The following is a 20,970-nucleotide window of genomic DNA, read 5'->3' as shown; positions in this document are numbered from 1 at the left end:
AGCCAGGGATAGGTGCCTCAGTATAGATAGCCAGGGATAGGTGCCTCAGTATAGATAGGCAGGGATAGGTGCCTCAGTATAGATAGCCAGGGATAGGGGCCTCAGTATAGATAGCCAGGGATGGGTGCCTCAGTATAGATAGCAAGGGATAGGTGTCTCAGTATAGATAGCCAGGAATAGGTGCTATAGTATAGATAGCCAGGGATGGGTGCCTCAGTATAGATAGCCAGGGATAGATGCCTCAGTATAGATAACCAGGGATAGGGGCCTCAGTATAGATAGCCAGGGACGGGTGCCTCGTTATAGATAGCAAGGGATAGGTGCCTCAGTATAGATAGCAAGGGATAGGTGCCTCAGTATAGATAGCCAGGGATAGGTTCCTCAGTATAGATAGCCAGGGATAGATGCCTCAGTATAGATAGTCAGGGATAGGTGCCTCAGTATAGATAGCCAGGGATAGATGCCTCAGTATAGATAGCCAGGGATAGGTGCCTCAGTATAGATAGCCTGGAATAGGTGCCTCAGTATAGATAGCCTGGAATAGGTGCCTCAGTATAGATAGCCAGGGATAGATGCCTCAGTACAGATAGCCAGGGATAGGTGCCTCAGTATAGATAGCCTGGAATAGGTGCCTCAGTATAGATAGCCTGGAATAGGTGCCTCAGTATAGATAGCCTGGAATAGGTGCCTCAGTATAGATAGCCTGGAATAGGTGCCTCAGTATAGATAGCCTGGAATAGGTGCCTCAGTATAGATAGCCAGGGATAGGGGCCTCAGTATAGATAGCCTGGTATAGGTGCCTCAGTATAGATAGCCTGGTATAGGTGCCTCAGTATAGATAGCCTGGAATAGGTGCCTCAGTATAGATAGCCAGGGATAGATGCCTCAGTATAGATAGCCAGGGATAGCTGCCTCAGTATAGATAGCCAGGGACAGGTGCCTCAGTATAGATAGCCTGGTATAGGTGCCTCAGTATAGATAGCCTGGTATAGGTGCCTCAGTATAGATAGCCTGGAATAGGTGCCTCAGTATAGATAGCCAGGGATAGATGCCTCAGTATAGATAGCCAGGGATAGCTGCCTCAGTATAGATAGCCAGGGATAGATGCCTCAGTATAGATAGCCAGGGATAGCTGCCTCAGTATAGATAGTCAGGGATAGGTGCCTCAGTATAGATAGCCAGGGATAGGTGCCTCAGTATAGATAGCCTGGAATAGGTGCCTCAGTATAGATAGCCTGGAATAGGTGCCTCAGTATAGATAGCCAGGGATAGATGCCTCGGTATAGATAGCCAGGGATAGGTTCCTTGGTATAGATAGCCAGGGATAGGTGCCTCAGTATAGATAGCCAGGGATGGGTGCCTCAGTATAGATAGCCAGGGATGGGTGCCTCAGTATAGATAGCCTGGAATAGGTGCCTCAGTATAGATAGCCAGGGATAGGTGCCTCAGTATAGATAGCCTGGAATAGGTGCCTCAGTATAGATAGCCAGGGATAGGGGCCTCAGTATAGATACCCAGGGATGGGTGCCTCGTTATAGATAGCAAGGGATAGGTGCCTCAGTATAGATAGCCTGGAATAGGTGGCTCAGTATAGATAACCAGGGATAGGAGCCTCAGTATAGATAGCCAGGGATAGGTGCCTCGGTATAGATAGCCAGGGTTAGGTGCCTCGGTATAGATATGCCCTGATGAAGACTGGAAGTGCCGGTTGAAACTAGTCGGCTTGTGCTGCGGTTGGACTGCCGACCTGACTCACCAATGAGCCTTCTCCCCCTTGGTGGCCCGGAACTCTGACAGGCAGCTCCATCCAGGAGGCCATCAAGCCGGTCGGGGATAGTTCGCTCTCCCATGAAAAAGACACTCAAAGTTCCTAGTATAGTGCAGAGGCGGATGGATACCGCTGCGCACTGAGACATGATAAGACGCAAGTTCCAGTCTGAGGAGTAACGATAAAGTTTGTTAGCTACGTTTTTCACTGGATCGGCAGCCTGATTAAGGAGAAGAGCGAAGCCGGTAATTGGAGGAGAGATGAAGCATGCATACATACACAACAGGGGCCCCTGCAGAGAGTTCTCATGTTATTATATGCTTCCATGAAGTTAAAGCTGCTAGAGTCGTGAGTATAAGCAAAGTTCATATGACTGTGATCAAAGTGTTGTGCACAGCTTTGCTTTGCTACGCTGATGACTGGTATCCATGTTATGGGACATGTTGGTTAGCACAGTACTTTTGAATAACCCCTTGAAGTCTCAGGGAAAGGTCCACCTTTCCTAGCCTTTGAGTCTGGAGGATTTTTGGAGAATTTGGAATATATATTTTTTCTCTCTGCAATGGGCTCGTGTGCATGTTGATTGCTTGGATGGTGTGTTTGGTGGTAGTGTGAAGCTACAGGAATGTACAAAAGCGCTGTTGTTTTTAATATGATGTGTCCAGGCACACCTTTTATACTTTAGGAAGTCACTAAGGAAACGGCAATTATTTTTTTTTCACGGCAATCCTGCCACAGCGTAATTGTTTGACTACAATTGTGGTGGTTGGGTTATATTAACCTAGTGAAGGGTCACAGTAATGGGTCATTGATTGTCAACCTTCCTTCCCCCAATTCCCCAATTTACTTGCCTCAGTATAGATAGCCAGGGATAGGTGCCTCAGTATATGTAGCCAGGGATAGGTGTCTCAGAATAGATAACCAGGAATAGGTTCCTCAGTATAGATAACCAGGAATAGGTTCCTCAGTATAGATAACCAGGAATAGGTTCCTCAGTATAGATAACCAGGAATAGGTGCCTCAGTATAGATAACCAGGGATGGGTGCCTCAGTATAGATAACCAGGGATGGGTGCCTCAGTATAGATAGCCAGGGATAGGTGCCTCAGTATAGATAGCCAGGAATAGGTGCCTCAGTATAGATAGTCAGGGATGGGTGTCTCAGTTTAGATAACCAGGGATAGATGCCTCAGTATAGATAGCCAGGAATAGGTGCCTCAGTATAGATAACCAGGAATAGGTGCCTCAGTATAGATAACCAGGGATGGGTGCCTCAGTATAGATAGCCAGGGATAGGTGCCTCAGTATAGATAACCAGGGATAGGTGCCTCAGTATAGATAACCAGGGATGGGTGCCTCAGTATAGATAGCCAGGGATGGGTGCCTCAGTATAGATAACCAGGAATAGGTGCCTCAGTATAGATAGCCAGGGATAGGTGCCTCAGTATAGATAGCCAGGGATAGGTGCCTCAGTATAGATAACCAGGGATAGGTGCCTCAGTATAGAATGCCAGGGATGGGTGCCTCAGTATAGATAGCCAGGGATAGGTGCCTCAGTATAGATAGCCAGGAATAGGTGCCTCAGTATAGATAGTCAGGGATGGGTGTCTCAGTTTAGATAACCAGGGATAGATGCCTCAGTATAGATAGCCAGGAATAGGTGCCTTAGTATAGATAACCAGGAATAGGTGCCTCAGTATAGATAGCCAGGGATAGGTGCCTCAGTATAGATAACCAGGGATAGGTGCCTCAGTATAGATAACCAGGGATGGGTGCCTCAGTATAGATAGCCAGGGATGGGTGCCTCAGTATAGATAGCCAGGGATAGGTGCCTCAGTATAGATAGCCAGGGATAGGTGCCTCAGTATAGATAACCAGGGATAGGTGCCTCAGTAAAGATAGCCAGGGATGGGTGCCTCAGTATAGATAGCCAGGGATGGGTGCCTCAGTATAGATAACCAGGAATAGGTGCCTCAGTATAGATAGCCAGGGATAGGTGCCTCAGTATAGATAGCCAGGAATAGGTGCCTCAGTATAGATAGCCAGGGATGGGTGCCTCAGTATAGATAACCAGGGATAGGTGCCTCAGTATAGATAACCAGGGATGGGTGCCTCAGTATAGATAGCCAGGGATGGGTGCCTCAGTATAGATAACCAGGGATAGATGCCTCAGTATAGATAGCCAGGGATGGGTGCCTCAGTATAGATAGTCAGGGATAGGTGCCTCAGTATAGATAGCCAGGAATAGGTGCCTCAGTATAGATAGCCAGGGATGGGTGCCTCTGTATAGATAGCCAGGAATAGATGCCTCAGTATAAATAGGCAGGAATAGGTGCCTCAGTATAGATAACCAGGAATAGGTGCCTCATATGGATAGCCTGGAATAGGTGCCTCAGTATTGATAGCCAGGAATAGGTGCCTCAGTATAGATAGCCAGGAATAGGTACCTCAGTATAGATAGCCAGGGATAGGTGCCTCAGTATAGATAGCCAGGGATGGGTGCTTCAGTATAGATAGCCAGGAATAGGTGCCTCAGTATTGATAGCCAGGAATAGGTGCCTCAGTATTGATAGCCAGGAATAGGTGCCTCAGTATAGATAGCCAGGAATAGGTGCCTCAGTATAGATAGCCAGGAATAGGTGCCTCAGTATAGATAGCCTGGAATAGGTGCCTCAGTATAGATAGCCAGGGATGGGTGCTTCAGTATAGATAGCCAGGAATAGGTGCCTCAGTATTGATAGCCAGGAATAGGTGCCTCAGTATTGATAGCCAGGAATAGGTGCCTCAGTACAAATAGCCAGGAATAGGTGCCTCAGTACAAATAGCCAGGAATAGGTACCTCACTATAAATTAAAAAAAAAAAAAAAAGACAAAGACAAACACTTATATAGCGCTTTTCTCCTGGCGGACTCAAAGCACCAGAGCTGCAGCCACTAGGACACGCTCTATAGGCAATAGCAGTGTTAGGGAGACTTGCCTAAGGTCTCGTGCTGAATAGGTGCTGGCTTACTGAACAGGCAGAGCCGAGATTCGAACCCTGGTCTCCCGTGTCAGATAACCACTACACTATCCAGCAGTGGGAGGGATAGCTGCCTCGGTATAGATAGCCAGGGTTAGGGTCAGTATGTAATTCCCCCCACCCCAGTAATGTAATTTCTTTCCCAGCATAGCCATGCCCCCCCCCCCCCTCCTGTGTCTCCCTGCATTGCCATTATCCTCCAGTATGTAATGTCCTCCCCACCCCAGCAATGCCATTTCTCCCCCAGTATAGCCATGTCCACCCTGTGTCCCCCAGCATTGCCATTATCCTCCAGTATGTAATATCCCCCACCCCAGTAATGCCATTTCTTTCCCAGTGTAGCCATGTCCCCCTGTGTCCCCAGCATTGCCATTATCCTCCAGTATGTAATATCCCCCACCCCAATAATGTCATTTCTTTCCCAGTATAGCCATGTCCCCCTGTGTCCCCCAGCATTGCCATTATCCTCCAGTATGTAATGTCCCCCCACCCCAGTAATGTCATTTCTTTCCCAGTGTAGCCATGTCCCCCTGTGTCCCCAGCATTGCCATTATCCTCCAGTGTGTAATATCCCCCACCCCAGTAATGCCATTTCTTTCCCAGTATACCCATGTTCATCCTGTGTCCCCCAGCATTGCCATTATCCTCCAGTATCTAAGGTCCCCTACCCCAGTAATGTCATTTCTCCCCCAGTGTAGCGATGTCCCCCTGTGTCCCCAGCATTGCCATTATCCTCTAGTAAGTAATATCCCCCTCCCCAGTAATGCCATTTCTCCCCCAGTATAGCCATGTCCATCCTGTGTCCCCCAGCATTGCCATTATCCTCCAGTATGTAATGTCCCCCACCCCAGTAATGCCATTTCTTTCCCAGTATAGCCATGTCCCCCTGTGTCTCCCAGCATTGCCATTATCCTCCAGTATGTAATGTCCCCCACCCCAGTAATGTCATTTCTTTCCCAGTATAGACATGCCCCTCCCCCTGTGTCCCCCAGCATTGCCATTATCCTCCAGTATGTAATGTCCCCCACCCCAGTAATGCCATTTCTTTCCCAGTATGAGTATGTCCTCCAAGTGTCCCCCAGCATTGCCATTATCCTCCAGTATGTAATGTCCCCCGTCCCAGTAATGCCATTTCTTTCCCAGTATAGCCATGCCCCTCCCCCTGTGTCCCCCAGCATTGCCATTATCCTCCAATATGTAATGTCCCCCACCCCAGTAATGCCATTTCTTTCCCAGTATAAGTATGTCCTCCCTGTGTCCCCCAGCATTGTCATTATCCTCCAGTATGTAATGTCCCCCACCCCAGTAATGCCATTTCTTTCCCAGTATAGCCATGCCCCTCCCACTGTGTCCCCCAGCATTGCCATTATCCTCCAGTATGTAATGTCCCCCACCCCAGTAATGCCATTTCTTTCCCAGTATAAGTATGTCCTCCCTGTGTCCCCCAGCATTACCATTATCCTCCAGTATGTAATGTCCCCCACCCCAGTAATGTAATTTCTTTCCCAGTATAGCCATGTCCCCCTGTGTCCCCCAGCATTGCCATTATCCTCCAGTATGTAATTTCCCCCACCCCAGTAATGCCATTTCTCCCCCAGTATAGCCATGTCCCCTCTGTGCCGCTCAGCATTGCCATTATCCTCCAGTATGTAATGTCCTCACCCCAGTAATGCCATTTCTCCCCCAGTATAGGCATGTCCCCCTGTGTCCCCCAGCATTGCCATTATCCTCCAGTATGTAATGTCCCCCACCCCAGTAAGGCCATTTCTTTCCCAGTATAAGTATGTCCTCCCTGTGTCCCCCAGCATTGCCATTATCCTGAAGTATGTAATGTCCCCCACCCCAGTAATGCCATTTCTTTCCCAGTATAAGTATGTCCTCCCTGTGTCCCCCAGCATTGCCATTATTCTCCAGTATGTAATGTCCCCCACCCCAGTAATGCAATTTCTTTCCCAGTATAGCCATGCCCCTCCCCCTGTGTCCTCCAGCATTGCCATTATCCTCCAGTATGTAATGTCCCCCACCCCAATAATGCCATTTCTTTCCCAGTATAAGTATGTCCTCCCTGTGTCCCCCAGCATTGCCATTATCCTCCAGTATGTAATGTCCCCCACCCCAGTAATGCCATTTCTTTCCCAGTATAAGTATGTCCGCCCTGTGTCCCCCAGCATTGCCATTATCCTCCAGTATGTAATTTCCCCCACCCCAGTAATGCCATTTCTCCCCCAGTACAGCCATGTCCCCCTGTGTCCCCAGCATTGCCATTATCCCCCAGTATGTAATATCCCCCACCCCAGTAATGCCATTTCTCCCCCAGTATAGCTGTCCCCCCTCTGTTCCCCAGCATTGCCATTATCCTCAGGTATGTAATATCCCCCACCCCAGTAATGCCATTTCTTCCCCAGTATAGCCATGTCCTCCCTGTGTCCCCCAGCATTGCCATTATCCTCCAGTATGTAATATCCCCCACCCCAGTAATGCCATTTCTCCCCCAGTATAGCTATGTCCCCCCTCTGTTCCCCAGCATTGCCATTATCCTCCAGTATGTAATATCCCCCACCCCAGTAATGACATTTCTTCCCCAGTATAGCCATGTCCCCCCTGTGTCCCCCAGCATTGCCATTATCCTCCAGTATGTCATATCCCCCACCCCAGTAATGCAATTTCTCCCCAGTATAGCCTTTTCTCCCCTGTGTCCCCACATTGCCATTATCCTCCAGTATGTAATGTCCCCACCCCAGTAATGCCATTTCTCCCCAGTATAGCCATGTCCCCCCTGTGTCCCCCGCATTGCCATTATCCTCCAGTATGTAATGTCCCCCACCCCAGTAATGCCATTTCTCCCCCAGTACAGCCATGTTCCCCCTGTGTTCCCCAGCACTGCCATTATCCTCCAGTATGTAATATCCCCCACCCCAGTAATGCCATTTCTCCCCCAGTATAGCTATGTCCCCCTGTGTCCCCCAGCATTGCCATTATCCCCCAGTATGTAATATCCCGCACCCCAGTAATGTCATTTCTCCCCCAGTATAGCAATGTCCCCCCTGTGTTCCCCAGCATTGCCATTATCCTCCAGTATGTAATATCCCCCACCCCAGTAATGTCATTTCTCCCCCAGTATAGCTATGTCCCCCCTGTGTTCCCCAGCATTGCCATTATCCTCCAGTATGTAATATCCCCCACCCCAGTAATGCCATTTCTTCCCCAGTATAGCCATGCCCCCCTGTGTCCCCCAGCATTGCCATTATCCTCCAGTATGTAATGTCCCCACCCCAGTAATGCCATTTCTTTCCCAGTATAGCCATGTCCCCCCTGTGTCCCCCAGCATTGCCATTATCCTCCAGTATGTAATGTCCCCCACCCCAGTAATGCCATTTCTCCCCAGTATAGCCATATTCTCCCTGTGTCCCCGTATTGCCATTATCCTCCAGTATGTAATGTGCACACCCCAGTAATGCCATTTCTCCCCAGTATAGCCATGTCCCCCCTGTGTCCCCCAGCATTGCCATTATCCTCCAGTATGTAATGTCCCCCACCCCAGTAATGCCATTTCTTTCCCAGTATAGACATGTCCCCCTGTGTCCCCCAGCATTGCCATTATCCTCCAGTATGTAATGTCCCCACCCTAGTAATGCCTTTCCTCCCCAGTACAGCCATATTCTCCCTGTGTCCCCCAGCATTGCCATTATCCTCCAGTATGTAATGTCCCCCACCCCAGTAATGCCATTTCTCCCCCAGTACAGCCATGTCCCCCCTGTGTCCCCGCATTGCCATTATCCTCCAGTATGTAATGTCCCCCACCCCAGTAATGCCATTTCTTTCCCAGTATAGCCATGCCCATCCCCCTGTGTCCCCCAGCATTGCCATTATCCTCCAGTATGTAATGTCCCCCACCCCAGTAATGACATTTCTCCCCCAGTACAGCCATGTCCCCCTGTGTCCCCAGCATTGCCATTATCCCCCAGTAAGTAATATCCCCCACCCCAGTAATGTCATTTCTCCCCAGTATAGCTATGTCCCCCCTGTGTTCCCCAGCATTGCCATTATCCCCCAGTATGTAATATCCCCCACCCCAGTAATGTCATTTCTCCCCCAGTATAGCTATGTCCCCCCTGTGTTCCCCAGCATTGCCATTATCCCCCAGTATGTAATATACCCCACCCCAGTAATGTCATTTCTCCCCCAGTATAGCTATGTCCCCCCTGTGTTCCCCAGCATTGCCATTATCCCCCAGTATGTAATATCCCCCACCCCAGTAATGTCATTTCTCCCCAGTATAGCCATGTCCCCCTGTGTCCCCCAGCATTGCCATTATCCTCCAGTATGTAATATCCCCCACCCCAGTAATGCCATTTCTTCCCCAGTATAGCCATGTCCCCCCGGTGTCCCCCAGCATTGCCATTATCCTCCAGTATGTAATATCCCCCACCCCAGTAATGTCATTTCTCCCCCAGTATAGCTATGTCCCCCCTGTGTTCCCCAGCATTGCCATTATCCTCCAGTATGTAATATCCCCCACCCCAGTAATGCCATTTCTTCCCCAGTATAGCCATGTCCCCCCTGTGTCCCGCAGCATTGCCATTATCCTCCAGTATGTAATGTCCCCCACCCCAGTAATGCCATTTCTCCCCAGTATAGCCATATTCTCCCTGTGTCCCCGTATTGCCATTATCCTCCAGTATGTAATGTGCACACCCTAGTAATGCCATTTCTCCCCAGTATAGCCATGTCCCCCCTGTGTCCCCCAGCATTGCCATTATCCTCCAGTATGTAATGTCCCCACCCTAGTAATGCCTTTCCTCCCCAGTACAGCCATATTCTCCCTGTGTCCCCCAGCATTGCCATTATCCTCCAGTATGTAATGTCCCCCACCGCAGTAATGCCATTTCTCCCCCAGTACAGCCATGTCCCCCCTGTGTCCCCGCATTGCCATTATCCTCCAGTATGTAATGTCCCCCACCCCAGTAATGCCATTTCTTTCCCAGTATAGCCATGCCCATCCCCCTGTGTCCCCCAGCATTGCCATTATCCTCCAGTATGTAATGTCCCCCACCCCAGTAATGACATTTCTCCCCCAGTACAGCCATGTCCCCCTGTGTCCCCAGCATTGCCATTATCCCCCAGTAAGTAATATCCCCCACCCTAGTAATGTCATTTCTCCCCAGTATAGCCATGTCCCCCCTGTGTCCCCCAGCATTGCCATTATCCTCCAGTATGTAATGTGCACACCCCAGTAATGCCATTTCTCCCCAGTATAGCCATGTCCCCCCTGTGTCCCCCAGCATTGCCATTATCCTCCAGTATGTAATGTCCCCCACCCCAGTAATGCCATTTCTTTCCCAGTATAGCCATGTCCCCCTGTGTCCCCCAGCATTGCCAGTATCCTCCAGTATGTAATGTCCCCCACCTCAGTAATGCCATTTCTTTCCCAGTATAGCCATGTCCCCCCGTGTCCCCCAGCATTGCCATTATCCTCCAGTATGTAATGTCCCCACCCCAGTAATGCCATTTCTCCCCAGTACAGCCATATTCTCCCTGTGTCCCCCAGCATTGCCATTATCCTCCAGTATGTAATGTCCCCCACCCCAGTAATGCCATTTCTCCCCAGTATAGCCATATTCTCCCTGTGTCCCCGTATTGCCATTATCCTCCAGTATGTAATGTGCACACCCCAGTAATGCCATTTCTCCCCCAGTACAGCCATGTCCCCCCTGTGTCCCCGCATTGCCATTATCCTCCAGTATGTAATGTCCCCCACCCCAGTAATGCCATTTCTTTCCCAGTATAGCCATGTCCCCCTGTGTCCCCCAGCATTGCCATTATCCCCCAGTAAGTAATATCCCCCACCCTAGTAATGTCATTTCTCCCCCAGTATAGCTATGTCCCCCCTGTGTTCCCCAGCATTGCCATTATCCTCCAGTATGTAATGTCCCCCACACCAGTAATGCCATTTCTCCCCAGTATAGCCATATTCTCCCTGTGTTTCCGCATTGCCATTATCCTCCAGTATGTAATGTCCCCCACCCCATTAATGCCATTTCTCCCCAGTATAGCCATATTCTCCCTGTGTTTCCGCATTGCCATTATCCTCCAGTATGTAATGTCCCCCACCCCAGTAATGCCATTTCTTTCCCAGTATAGCCATGTCCCCCCTGTGTCCCCCAGAATTGCCATTATCCTCCAGTATGTAATGTCCCCCACCCCAGTAATTCCATTTCTCCCCCAGTATAGCCATGCCCCCTGTGTCCCCCAGCATTGCCATTATCCTCCAGTATGTAATGTCCCCCACCCCAGTAATGTCATTTCTCTCCCAGTGTAGCCATGTCCCCCCGTGTCCCCAGCATTGCCATTATCCTCCAGTATGTAATGTCCCCCACCCCAGTAATGCCATTTCTCCCCAGTATAGCTATGTCCCCCTGTGTCCCCCAGCATTGCCATTATCCTCCAGTATGTAATGTCCCCCACCCCAGTAATGACATTTCTTTCCCAGTACTGTAGACTCTAATTAAAGTAAACTCTGATATAGTAAACTCAGTCTACAGGTCCCAGCAAATGTGTCTGTAGAAATATACAATGTATGACCTATTCTGATATAGTAAACTTCTCACATAATAAACTAGTTTTCCTGTTCCCTTGGAATTTACTATAAAGGAATTCTACTGTGTACATGTAGCCTTTAAGCCAGCTTATTATGCTTTCCTGCAATACTCTGCATGGCCCCACCACCCACAATTGACAGCAATGGGGAGTGCTGGGGGGAGGGGGGTCCTGTATCGGTAGTTTCACCACTGACAGCCGTATAACCTAGATTATCCTTCCTTATTATCTCTCCAAAGGCAGCAGCATCCTGTACAGATCACATGACCACATCACCGAGGATGGAGGAGGACCAGAGTCACATGACTGAGAGAATATTCAACCTCACCCTGGAGATCATCTATTTGCTGACTGGAGAGGTGAGGAGAATTCTGGGAGGTCACATGACATATCTTTATTAATAAAACACACCTAACTGGAGAGGTGAAAGTGAATTCTTGGACAGTCAAGCAACGTTAATGTTGGTCTTTCCATACAGAGTTTTCCTCCAGTGAAGTCTGGTGATCATGTGACCATCATGGTGCCCCCACCTCACTCCCTGATATCTGAGGGAAACAACAAGCAGAAGATTCTGGAAATCACCAGGAAAATGATGGAGCTGCTGACAGGAGAGGTGAGCGGTGCTTGGAATTATGGGACATTATCCAGTAACAGCAAGGGGTGTGTCTGGGTGGTGACTGTACTATTGTGTGTGTCAGGTTTCTATAAGGTGTCAAGATGTCACCGTCAGTTTGTCCATGGAGGAGGGGCAGCATATAGAAGGACACCAGGACCTCTACAAGGACGCCATGATGGAGAATCAGCCGCCCCTCATATCACCGGGTAAGAGAAGTGTCTTAATTTTTTTGTAATGGAGGAAGCAGTGCTTGGGGTCCTCATAGATCCTCATCATCTGATAAACAGAAACAGACAATGACCTCAATTCACCAAGGGCTGTTTGGCGCAAATAAAAAACAAAAAGTGTTTGGTAAAATACTGAATTCTGTATTTAAGTCTTTTCTTTCCCAAGTGCACCAAGATTGTCGCACATGCAGTAATAGGTAATTTACTGAGAAATGTTGCTTCAGTTCAGTAAGACCTGCTCGGTAATGCAGAAGTCTCACAGCTGTGGAGGAGGTCTCTGCAGCAAGCTGAGGTTCTCTCCTACAAGTGTCTGCATAACCCATTCCAGGGTGACAGCTTACTAGAGAGTAAAGGGCTTCCTGCATCCCTTTAGATGTGTATGCATGCCACTAAAGGGCCCTCTTCTGTGTACCAGTATATAGATCTGCATGTCTAAAGGGATACAGGGAAACCTCTGTAAATGTCTATTTATTGTATTTTTTTTATCTTTCTGATAACCCACCCGGTAGTGCCTCTGATCAAATGGGATGAGTAGCAGGACCAGGTGGCTCTTCCTATTGGCTTTCTCCCTTGTCTGTCAATTTTACCACATGCTGATTTCTAGTTATTGACAGGTCCAGCCAGATCTTAAAAATACAACAACATTTTATTTGTTTTAACGGATGCTCGAATCTTAGTGACATTATTGACATTTTCTATGTATTTACTGCACAAGCCGGTAATTTACCTCACTAGTCTGTAATTTTTACTTTCCAATGTAGTAACACTTAGTTAATTGAGCCCATATTATTCAGTCAGTGTGTGTGTTTCCTACAGATGTATGCAGTAACAGAAACCCACCAGAGAGATGTACAGGCCCTCTTTATTCCTGGGGTTGTCTACAGGAAGATCCCACCACCCCCCACCATTATCAGGTAGGTGGAACTGAGTGTCATTAGAGACCCCAAACTATGTGACATTGTTTCCTGTTGTCTCTGCTGTTATCTGTGGTCACATTATAAAGTGCTTCTTATTTTGTGTGATTAGGGTGGAGAACTGATACATGTAAGTGCTGTGGTTAAAGAGGAAGAAGAAGAGACGTATGTGAGGAGTGACCAGCAGTCTCTGGAGGAGGGAGACATGATGAGGACAAGTAATGAGAAAGAAGAAGAGACGTATGTGAGGAGTGATCAGCAGTCTATGGAGGAGGGTGACATGATGGGGACAAGTAAAGAGGAAGAAGAAGAGACATATGTGAGGAGTGATCAGCAGTCTATGGAGGAGGGTGACATGATGAGGACAAGTAAAGAGGATGAAGAAGAGGCGTATGTGAGGAGTGATCAGCAGTCTCTGGAGGAGGGAGACATGATGAGGACAAGTAATGAGGAAGAAGAAGAGACGTATGTGAGGAGTGATCAGCAGTCTATGGAGGAGGGTGACATGATGAGGACAAGTAAAGAGGAAGAAGAGACGTATGTGAGGAGTGATCAGCAGTCTATGGAGGAGGGTGACATGATGAGGACAAGTAAAGAGGAGGAAGAAGAGACGTATGTGAGGAGTGATCAGCAGTCTATGGAGGAGGGTGACATGATGAGGACAAGTAAAGAGGAAGAAGAAGAGATGTATGTGAGAGGTGATCAGCAGTCTATGGAGGAGGGTGACATGATGGGGACAAGTAAAGAGGAAGAAGAAGAGACATATGTGAGGAGTGATCAGCAGTCTATGGAGGAGGGTGTCATGATGAGGACAAGTAAAGAGGAAGAAGAGGAGACGTATGTGAGGAGTGATCAGCAGTCTATGGAGGAGGGTGACGTGATGGGGACAAGTAAAGAGGAAGAAGAGACATATGTGAGGAGTGATCAGCAGTCTATGGAGGAGGGTGACATGATGAGGACAAGTAAAGAGAAAGAAGAGGAGACATATGTGAGGAGTGATCAGCAGTGTGTGGAGGAGGGTGACCTGATCGGGACAAGTAAAGATGAAGAAGAGGAGACGTATGTGAGGAGTGATCAGCAGTCTATGCAGGAGGGTGACATGATGGGGACAAGTAAAGATGAAGAAGACGAGACGTATGTGAGGAGTGATCAGCAGTCTATGGAGGAGGGTGACATGATGGGGACAAGTAAAGATGAAGAAGAAGAGACGTATGTGAGGAGTGATCAGCAGACTATGGAGGAGGGGGACGTGATGAGAGCATCTAGGGAGGAAGACATTATTGCAGAGATGAGAATTGGTGAGTGATAAACATTAGTAATGCAATAGCCTTATTAAACTGACTAACACATATGTCCCTGCTGGGCACAGTACAGATCATCTTCCTCTCAGTATGTGGGGTAATATTACCTCAGTTTCATGAATCTACCCCTTTGATACAATGTACTGTAAAGCAGTCAGTGTACAGCTTGTATAATGGTGTAAATTTGCTGTCCCTCCAACATAACTCAACACACAGCCGTTAATGTCTAAACTGCTGGCAACAAAAGTGAGGACACCCCCTAAGTGACAAATGTCAAAATTCTACTCAATTATACATTACAGGGCCCAATCCAATTCACCTTTTTCCTAAGTTTTCTCCTTGGTGATATTTTCATATATTATCAATAAATGACCATTTAAGCCACCAGCAAGCAACAAAAAACATTAATTTACAGTTCTTGTTTCATTTGCAGAGTGTTGAGAAGTTATTTTAAACAGAAGATGAAAAATTATGTCCTAGGAGAGAACTTAGAAGAGGAAGGGAATTGGTTCCGGCCCTTTCCCTCCCTGAGGTCATGTGACTGGTTAGTGTTACAAGGTCTCAGGTGTGAATGGGGAGCAGGTGTGGTACATTTGGTGTTATCGCTCTCACACTTCCTCATACTGGTCACTGGAAGCTCAGCATGGCTCCTCATGGCAGAGAACTCTCTGAGGAGCTTAAAAAAGAATTGTTGCTCCACATAAAGATGGCCTAGGCTATAAGAAGTTCGCCAACGCTCTGAAACTGAGCTGCAGCACGGGGGCCAAGACCATACAGAGGTTTAACAGGACAGGTTCCACTCAGAATAGGCCTCGCCATGGGCGACCAAGGAAGCTGAGTAAACATGCTCATTGTCATAGACAGACACAGCCTCTCTCTCTCCTTCCGTTGCTGTCCTACATAGGCTTGCTGTAATCGTCCTGGCAGCAGGGGATGGGTGGAGCTACATCCTGCCTGCGTGTGCTTCTCCCCTCTCCACCTACTGCATGTGAAAATAAGGTGATAACTTAAGGACTAGAGTAATAAGACAACACTCTCACTGTGAAAGCTTATCCCTATATATTAATAAGGAAAGCCTCTTTAGTGAATCAGTGGAGTATTTTACTGTGTTAGCCATAAAAGCAAGAAGTTTTGAATCAGCCATTTATAGGCTAACTTAAAAGAACAAGAGTAAGCTTCCAGCTGGGCAGCCTTCCTCAGATTTCAATCCTCTTTGCTTACAAGATGTTGGAACAGATAGGTGTATACATGCAACATCAAAAGGAATACATAGATTTTTTTGCAAGCATAAATACATGTCATTAAGATGCCTTAAATGAAACAGAACATCTAAATGGGGTGAGAGGTTGTTAGCTGATTTATGACTAATAGATAAGACTCCTTGTGTACTTAATCCTCACACAATTGGGACTCGGACCGTCACAGAGGAATAGTAAATTCTGTGTTCACAAGTTTTAGCTACAAGCAGAATGGATGCTATATTTATCTAGGCTGAGAAAGAGTTATTCCAGTAAAGAGGAACTCCATTGAAAATAATGTAATAAAAAAGTGCTTCATTTTTACAATAATTATATATAGATGATTGAGTCAGTGTTTGCCCATTGTAAAATCTTTCCTCTCCCTGATTTACGTTCTGACATTTAGCACATGGTGACATTTTTACTGATGGCGGGTGATGTCAGTGGAAGGAGTTGCTGCTTGCTTTTTTTTTTGGCAGTTGGAAACAGCTGTTGTTTTCCACAATGCAACAATGCTCTCACAGTGTGATGTCAGAACCATGGTCCTGACATCACACTGTGGGAGGGGTTTCAACACAATATTGGCCATACAGAGCCCCCTGATGATCCATTTGAGAAAAGGAAAATATTTATCATGGGAAAAGGGGTATCAGCTACTGCAGGGGTCCCCAAACTTTTTCGGTCAAGGGCCGGGTCAACATACCTCAGACTGCTGGGGGGGGGGGGGGTTATTGATTCCCCCCCAATCATGCCTGGAGGAGAACTCCCTGCAGGAGCCATTCAGTCAGACGGCGCCTGAACAACGTCTTGGTGCACCACACAGTGAAGCCCACCCAGGGGCAACCTGCTTTCCAGTTGGACAGTAGTGTCACCTGATGCAGAATTGGATTGGAAGACAGCAAATGACTGCTACAGTACGTGGATGGGTGGTGCCAGCACTGCTATTCTATAGGAGGGCTGCCGTTATTTAAAGGTGCAGTGGACCACATCTATAAGTTATCCATTTTGTGTTTGAGGGCCAGGGAAAAAGCTTCAGTGGGCCCATTCAGCCTGCGGGCCGTAGTTTGAGGACCACTGAGCTACTGATTGGGATGAAGTTCGATTCTTGGTTACGGTTCCTCTTTAAATATCATTGGCCTCATACCAATATAAAAAGTTCTTGTCTTTATTCAAGCCTTTGTCCGCAGCTTTGAACCAATTTATAAATTTTGTCTCTGCTCTCTTTTCATGATTTGAAGCCACCCTTCAGGGCAATGACAGCCTTGAGAAATATAGCATCCATTCTGCTTGTAGCTCACTCGGAACTCGGAATTCAATTTACTATTCCTCTGTGACAGTCTGAGTCCCAATTATAAGAGGATTCAGTAAACAAGGAGTCTTATCTATTAGTCATAAATCAACATCAGCTAACAACCTCTGAAGACCCCATTTAGATGTTTTAGTTCATTTAAAGGGAACCTAAACTGAGAAGGATATGGATTTTTCCTTTTTAAAATAATACCAGTTGCCTGGCTCTCCTGCTGCTCCTGTGTCTCTAATACTTTTAGCCACAGCCCCTCAACAAGCATGCAGATCAGGTGCTCTAACTGATGTCAGACTGGATTAGCTGCACGCTTGTTTCAGGTGTGGGATTCAGCCACTACTGCAGCCAAATAGATCAACAGGACTGACAAGCAACTGACATTGATTAAAAGGAAACATCTGTATCCCTCTCAGTTAAGGTTCCCTTTAAGGTATCTTAATGACATATATTTACGCTTGCAAAAAAAAAAAATGATGTATCCCTTCTGATGTTGCATGTATACAGCTGTCTGTTCCAACAGCTAGTAAGCAAACAGGAGTGAGTCTGACGAAGGCTGCCCAGCCGAAAGCTTACTCTTATTCTTTTAAAATAGCCAATAGATGGTATCATCCCGACTCAAAACTTCTTGCTTTTTAGTGAATTAACACTTAAAATACTGATTGATGTGTGGTGATGTTTTCACTTGCCTTATTATCACCAGAAGGATGTTAGTCAATTTTGGCGATTGTGTTTTATAGCAAGAAAATAGTAACTGTTGAATTGAAGTGAGAGAGGAGAGAGTCAGGAATAGATACGGCACCTATTCTGCTGAACTTCTGAGACACAATCTCCTCCCCAGTTCTCCTTGAATGTCGCTGTTGCCCATCCTCTAATGGCCAATCTCCCTGCTTCTTTTACATTAAAATAAAGGTTACTTTTTAAATAACTGTTAAACCTCCCTAACCCCGGCTTCCCCTAATCAGGCAGTCCTTGTTGTATATGTGGACGAGGTCAGCCAGATTCTCTGCTCTGCATGGCCTGACCTATATTCATCATGGGATATTATGTTAGTGGCTTGTATAATTAGCTGCTGCAGCAGGACTTGTAATTCCATTAGGAATAGCGGCCGTGTTGTTTGGCCTCGCTCTCCCTGACCTCCCCACACTGTAATCTTGGATTGCAGGTTACTATTACAGTAACGCACTTTCTCCAACTAGAGCAGACATAGCCCCGCCCCCTTGTCATAGCCTCTGATGAAGCGCTTGTGTGTGACACTGCCGTCAGGCTCCCAGCAACCAGCACTCACCATTATCCACCCCCGCACCAGTACGTGTTTAGTCTCTTCTTATGGACTGTGAGGTGATGATGTAACACACAGCCTACTTGTCTGTACATTGCCAAATAAAGGAAGTTGTACAGCAGTGCCGACCATCCTCTTTCCTTTCATCCCTAATGATAATTGTTCCTCCCCTCAGAATTCTCTAACAGGAAGTGATGATGTTTCTCTATTTGCAGGGCGGAGTCCCGGCATCAGGAACCTCTCAGAGACTCGTCTCTCTGTATCCACAGACTGTACAACGGATGATGATGTCACTGGACAAGAGTCTCCTGCAGATATCCTAGTGACCCCAAATATGCCCCCAGATTCACCTCACCTGTCTAACCCTGAGGGGCCTCATACCCAGCACAGCTCTCCCCCTGCTGGAGGGTCTTATTCCTGTTCCACGTGTGGGAAATGTTTTGTATGGAAATCACGTCTTGTCACACATGAGAGATCTCACACTGGTGAGAAACCCTATTCATGTTCTGAGTGTGGGAAATGTTTTGCACCGAAACAAATTCTTGCCAGACATGAGCTATCTCATACTGGAAAGAAGCCCTATTCTTGTGCTGAGTGTGGGAAATGTTTTAGATGTAAATCAGAGGTTGTCATTCACGAGAGAACTCACACTGGTGAGAAGCCCTATTCATGTGCTGAGTGTGGGAAATGTTTTGCACAGAAACAAATTCTTGCCAGACATGAGCTATCTCATACTGGAGAGAAGCCCTATTCTTGTGCTGAGTGTGGGAAATGTTTTAGATGTAAATCAGAGGTTGTCATTCACGAGAGAACTCACACTGGTGAGAAGCCCTATTCATGTGCTGAGTGTGGGAAATGTTTTAGCTCTAAATCGTCTCTTGTCATTCATGAAAGATCTCACACTGGTGAGATGCCCTATTCATGTGCTGAGTGTGGGAAATGTTTTGTGAGTAAATCACATCTTGTCAGTCATGAGAGAACTCACACTGGTGAGAAGCCCTATTCATGTGCTGAGTGTGGGAAATGTTTTGTGAGTAAATCACGTCTTGTCACACATGAGAGATCTCACACTGGTGAGAAACCCTATTCTTGTGCTGAGTGTGGGAAATGTTTTGTGAGTAAATCACATCTTGTCAGTCATGAGAGAACTCACACTGGTGCTGAGTGTGGGAAATGTTTTGTGAGTAAATCACATCTTGTCACACATGAGAGATCTCACACTGGTGAGAAGCCCTATTCATGTTCTGAGTGTGGGAAATGTTTTGCACAGAAACAAATTCTTGCCAGACATGAGCTATCTCATACTGGAGAGAAGCCCTATTCTTGTGCTGAGTGTGGGAAATGTTTTAGCTCTAAATCGTATCTTGTCATTCATGAAAGATCTCACACTGGTGAGATGCCCTATTCATGTGGGAAGTGTAGGAAATGCTTTAGACATAGACCACAGCTTGTCACACATGAGAGATCTCATACTGATGAGGAGCCCTATTCATGTGCTGAGTGTGGGAAATGTTTTAAATGTAAACCACAGCTTGTCCTTCATGAAAGAACTCATACTAGTGAAAAGTCCCATTCTTGTTCTGAGTGTGGGAAAAGGTTTACTTGCAAATCAAAACTTGTCATACATGAGAGATCGCACACTGGTGTGAAGCCCTATTCATGTGCTGAGTGTGGGAAATGTTTTGCACAGAAATGTCAGCTTGTCATACATGAGAGAACTCACACTGGTGAGAAGCCCTATACATGTGCTGAGTGTGGGAAATGTTTTGCACAGAAATCTCAGATTGTCATACATGAGAGATCTCACACCGGTGAGAAGCCCTATTCATGTGCTGAGTGTGGAAAATGTTTTGTGCAAAAAGTAGAACTTGTCATACATGAGAGATCCCACACTGGTGTGAAGCCCTATTCATGTGCTGAGTGTGGGAAATGTTTTGTGCAAAAAGTAGAACTTGTCACACATGAGAGATCTCACACGGGTGTGAAGCCCTATTCATGTGCTGAGTGTGGGAAATGTTTTGTGAGTAAATCACAACTTGTCATACATGAGAGATCCCACACTGGTGAGAAGCCCTATTCATGTGCTGAGTGTGGAAAATGTTTTGTGCAAAAAGTAGAACTTGTCAGACATGAGAGATCTCACACTGGTGTGAAGCGCTAGCCATGTGCTGAGTGTGGGAAATGTTTTAGGTGTAGGTCACTCCTTATTAGACACTTGCATTGAGTGTGGTAATCTATTCGCTATAAATGTTCTGATGTACTTTGTATATTTTTATTTTATTTATTTGCAAAAGAAAGCATGTTTGCTCAGTGCATTGGTTTGTGAAGCATTAAAGTCCCTGAACTGTGAGCTGACATGATGAGATAAATATGTGTCCAGCTGTGACAGGATAGTGTACTGGTAAAGGACTCTGCCTGTGACATACAGTGCTGCCCATAATTATTCATAATCCTGGCAAATTTTGACTTAAAGTTACTTTTATTCAACCAGCAAGTCATTTTGTGACGGGAAATGACATCGGTGTCTCCCAAAAGATAAGATGACGTACAAGAGGCATTATTGTGGGGAAAAAACATTTCTCTGCTTTTATTTACATTTGAGCAAAAAGTGTCCAAAATGAGATAGCAGAGTGGTAGGAGGTGCCCAGATCAATATAGTGTGTCTTAGTGATAGCAAAATCTCTATTGGAATACATAAATGTAATGTGG

General features: G+C 46.7%; 2 protein-coding genes across 2 annotated transcripts in view; both read left to right on the top strand.

The window, feature by feature from the left end:
• Positions 1–2,102: 2,102 nt before the first annotated feature.
• LOC137537234 (gastrula zinc finger protein XlCGF66.1-like) lies at positions 2,103–13,164 on the top strand. The gene is made up of 5 exons (XM_068259329.1): positions 2,103–2,116; positions 11,623–11,742; positions 11,862–11,996; positions 12,082–12,205; positions 13,043–13,164. The coding sequence occupies exons 2-5, from the start codon at positions 11,647–11,649 to the stop codon at positions 13,162–13,164; spliced, it is 477 nt and encodes a 158-aa protein (XP_068115430.1). The 5' UTR covers positions 2,103–2,116; positions 11,623–11,646.
• Positions 13,165–13,924: 760 nt separating this feature from the next.
• The window catches only part of LOC137535490 (zinc finger protein 585A-like), a 56,782-nt gene continuing 49,736 nt past the window's right edge, over positions 13,925–20,970 (top strand). Inside the window, exons 1-2 of the mRNA XM_068257326.1 lie at positions 13,925–14,438; positions 18,477–20,374. Coding sequence (XP_068113427.1) covers positions 13,928–14,438; positions 18,477–20,374 — 2,409 coding nt within the window. The 5' untranslated portion in view covers positions 13,925–13,927. The remainder of the gene's footprint in view (positions 14,439–18,476; positions 20,375–20,970) is intronic.

The sequence above is a fragment of the Hyperolius riggenbachi genome, chromosome 10 (assembly GCF_040937935.1).
Source record: "Hyperolius riggenbachi isolate aHypRig1 chromosome 10, aHypRig1.pri, whole genome shotgun sequence".
Lineage (NCBI taxonomy): Eukaryota > Metazoa > Chordata > Amphibia > Anura > Hyperoliidae > Hyperolius > Hyperolius riggenbachi.
The sequence above is the reverse complement of the archived record's forward strand: the minus strand, read 5'-3'. Positions and strand labels throughout refer to the sequence as shown.